The 3,965-nt window shown below is 54.6% G+C and overlaps 1 protein-coding gene across 1 annotated transcript in view; it reads left to right on the forward strand.

Moving 5' to 3' along the window:
- The window catches only part of TRPM2 (transient receptor potential cation channel subfamily M member 2), a 21,987-nt gene that overhangs the window by 9,816 nt on the left and 8,206 nt on the right, over window positions 1–3,965 (forward strand). The window contains exons 14-20 of the mRNA XM_031060326.1: window positions 928–1,057; window positions 1,317–1,462; window positions 1,579–1,691; window positions 2,278–2,497; window positions 3,077–3,195; window positions 3,484–3,616; window positions 3,752–3,923. Coding sequence (XP_030916186.1) covers window positions 928–1,057; window positions 1,317–1,462; window positions 1,579–1,691; window positions 2,278–2,497; window positions 3,077–3,195; window positions 3,484–3,616; window positions 3,752–3,923 — 1,033 coding nt within the window. The remainder of the gene's footprint in view (window positions 1–927; window positions 1,058–1,316; window positions 1,463–1,578; window positions 1,692–2,277; window positions 2,498–3,076; window positions 3,196–3,483; window positions 3,617–3,751; window positions 3,924–3,965) is intronic.

The following is a 3,965-nucleotide window of genomic DNA, read 5'->3' on the forward strand; positions in this document are numbered from 1 at the left end:
TCTTCTGTGTTGAATATTCTAATTCTCACTAACCAATCTAGTACAAGATACAAATCCTATAGCATTTCCATACAGCCTATAAGAATCACTACATTACCATACTGTGTTACACTTTAAACCCTAAAAACTCCTCTTTGGGCCCCTTCTGCCAAGCTGGCAGGGTCTGCTCTGACCCTTGGGCCTGTCTGCAAGCAGAGGAAATTGTTCCATCAAAAGGGGATTACCTTCAGCCAGCCACACCATTGTTTTCCAGTTGTTCAGTAACTGAGGTATCTCAAAGCTTGCTTTCATTTCAATCTCACTTATAGTTTCTATATTCTCAAAATCTTTTGCCAGGCAATCATATTTATAAGGCTTTCCTGTTGCATCTTCCCCAACAAGGTACCACAGCCCAGAGCTGAGGGGCTCACATGGAGCCAAACCTCACAGCCCCACGGGATTTGGGATAGTGGGAGAGCTGTCCTGAGCCTGACCCCAGGCAAACTTAATGGGCACTTGATGTCCATCCCCAGCCACACCATGAGGCCAGATCCCTCCCTTCCTGGCCATAACAGGCAGAGGGGATGTGCTGGGCCAGAAGTGGGCTAGGTCAGGCTGAGAGAGCCCTCAGGCAGCTGGGGTGGAGAAGGCTTCCACTCATAAACAGCATTCCAGGACAAGAGGCAGTGTAGCTGGTGGCACAGTGAGCATGCCAAGGAGCCACTCTGTCCCATCAGCCAAGGGCAGGGCTGATCCCATATTCTCCAGGCAGTGGGTTATCCACAGGTAAGCGTGGCTCAGCCCTTGTCATGGCAAGCTGTCCACCCTGAGCACCAATCTGCCTGGGCCACCCTCCTTCCTTCCTGTGGCAGCTGGGCAGGGCTTGTCAAGGCTTCTGAGACGTGACAGACAGAGTGCCCATGCTTTCCTTATCCTCTTCTGTGCCAGAGCCAGGACTGCATGGCAGCGGCACTGGCCTGCAGCAAAATCCTGAAGGAGCTGGCCAAGGAGGAGGAGGACACAGACACCACTGATGACATGCTGGCCCTGGCCGAGGAGTACGAGCACAAAGCAATCGGTGAGCAGGAAGGCACCAGCCCCCCAGAGCTGCTCCTGCCCCCCAGGGATGCTGAGCTTTTCCCAGGAGATGTCTGGGGGGTGAGAAATGAGGGTCCCATCCCCACAGTTGGGGATTATGCTCCACAGGCCATGCCCACACGCTGGTGGGAGTACAGGGAATACCAGAGTGTGGTGCCATGTCCTGATCCTGCTCAGAAGGGTGGCTCTGTGAGCCCCAGAGCTCAGCCTCCTCCTCCCCCTGGTCCTGGCCCTTGCAGGTGTGTTCACAGACTGCTACCGCAAGGACGAGGAGAGAGCCCAGAAGCTTCTCACCCGTGTCTCTGAGGCCTGGGGGAAGACAACCTGTCTGCAGCTGGCCTTGGAGGCCAAGAACATGAATTTTGTGTCCCATGGGGGCGTCCAGGTGGGCTGCCAGCAGTGGTCCCTGGAGGGAATGTGCCCAAGAGTTCCTCGTGGGTGGCTGTGTGACTGTGCCCTTCGGCCTCTGTAGCCAGAACTCCTCTTTCTCACCCTTCACAGGCTTTTCTAACCAAGGTCTGGTGGGGGAAGCTGTCTGTGGACAATGGCCTTTGGAGGGTGATCACCTGCATGCTGTTCTTCCCCTTGCTCTATACCAACCTCATCACCTTCAGGTATTCTGGCAGCTGGGACACTCTTGTACTTGTCACAGACATGTCTTATGAAAAATCCTTTCCTTAGGATTTTTTTCTCCTGAGAAGCTGAGAGGCCTCAGGAACAAACTGTAAGCAATGATTCTCTGCTGCTGTGGAATGCAACAGGTGCATCTGTGATTGGCCATTAATTAGAAACGACCAACATGGACCAGTTGATTGGCCATTAATTAGAAACTACCAACGTAGACCAATTGATTGGCCATTAATTAGAAACAGCCAACATGGACCAGTTGATTGGCCATTAATTAGAAACAGCCAACATGGACCAGTTGATTGGCCATTAATTAGAAATGACCACATGGACCAATCACAGATGCACCTGTTGCATTCCACAGCAGCAGATAATCATTGTTTACATTTTGTTCCTGAGGCCTCTCAGCTTCTCAGGAGGAAAAGCCCTAAGGAAAGGATTTTTCATAAGACATGTCTGTGACATTGCACTGAGGCAGGGCTTCCTCCAGCCTCCCCCTGCAGCTGGCTGGGCTGGGGGGAGCTGCTGTGGCACCTCCTGAGCAGCTGAACCCACATCCATCCCTGCTCCCAGCAGGGAGAAGAGGCTGCAGCCCCCCATGGGCTGCCTGGCGCGCCTCCGAGCCTTCTTCACAGCGCCCATCGTCATCTTCCTCATGAACACCCTCTCCTACTTCACCTTCCTCCTGCTCTTCGCCTACGTGCTGATGGTCGACTTCCAGCCCGCGCCCTCCTGGCGGGAATACCTCATCTACTTCTGGCTCTTCTCCCTGGTGTGCGAGGAGACCCGCCAGGTGTGGGCAGGCACAGCTGGGGCTGGCAGGTGGCACAGGAGGGGGCATACCCCTCTGGGTGCTCTGGGAGGTGCCACACAGCTCACGGTCCCATGCTGCTTCTCCTGTCACCCCTTCTTCTGAGAGGTCCCGGCACGTGGAACCACCAGATCCCCCATCTCTGAGGCCAGGGGTTCTCCTTGGCTGCAGCTGGCTTGGCCCTGTGTATTTGCAGAAGAGAATGCTGTAGGGCTGGTGGGCTTTTTCCAGGAGGTGTCTGGTGTCTGTTTTGGCAATGTCAGGAGATGGAGGGAGCTCTTCCTTTGGGTGAATTCCCAGCAGGATTTCCAGATTTTGCTTGACATTTGAGATTTTTCAGCTTTTGCTCCAACATCTCAGTGCCTTTCTCCTCCAGCCTGAAGAGCCCCAGTGCCCCTGGTGTCCCCATGCTCCTCCCATGCCCCTAGAGCAAACCACACGGGCTCAGGTTACCTTTGGGACAGTGAGAGTGTCCAGTGATGGCCAGATGATCTGTGTGGTCCCTCCCCTCCATGAGACACATGAGTACCTTACACCCAGCCCCTTTTCTCTTCCCAACAGCTGTTGTATGATCCAGATGGACTCGGGATTGTGAAAATGGCTTCCCTGTACATCAAGGACTTCTGGAACAAGCTGGATATCTGTGCCATCCTAGTCTTCATCGCAGGGCTGACTTGCAGGTGAGCTGCAGAGCTCAACAGTATTTTCACAGAATCATGGAATCTCAGACTGGTTTGGGTTGGAAGGGACCTTAAAGCCCATCCATGGGCAGGGACACCTTCCACTGTCCCAGGTTGCTCCAAGCCCTGTCCAACCTGGCCTTGGACACTTCCAGGGGTGGGGCAGCTACAGCTTCTCTGGGCAACTGTGCCAGGGCCTCACCTCCCTCTCAGCAATTCCAACCTAAATGATTCTCTGTGGTTCTATGGTGGCACTGAGGTGTTTCCTTTCCTCTCCTCCGTGTCCAGGCTGATCCCATCAACGTTATACCCTGGGCGCATCATCCTGTCCCTGGCTTTCATCATTTTCTGCCTGCGCCTGATGCACATTTTCACAGTCAGCAGAACACTGGGGCCCAAGATCATCATTGTGAAGCGCATGGTGAGAGCTCCCCCCTGTCCTGGGGGGTGAGGCTGGACCCTCCTGCTGCAGCAGCTGGATGTGCCACCCCTGTCATCCCACCCTGGGGAGGGGCTTGCTCCAGGACACAGCCATCCTCCCCCTCTGTCTTTGCAGATGAAGGATGTCTTCTTCTTCCTCTTCCTGCTGGCAGTGTGGGTGGTATCCTTTGGGGTAGCCAAGCAGGCTATCCTGATCCACAACGAGGAACGCGTGGAGTGGCTTTTCCGTGGCGTGGTCTACCATTCCTACCTGACCATCTTCGGGCAGATTCCCTCCTACATCGACGGTACAGGACACTGGCTGTGGCAGCCATGGCATGAGCAGGGTG

Source organism: Geospiza fortis, unplaced genomic scaffold (genome assembly GCF_000277835.1).
Source record: "Geospiza fortis unplaced genomic scaffold, GeoFor_1.0 scaffold118, whole genome shotgun sequence".
NCBI lineage: Eukaryota > Metazoa > Chordata > Aves > Passeriformes > Thraupidae > Geospiza > Geospiza fortis.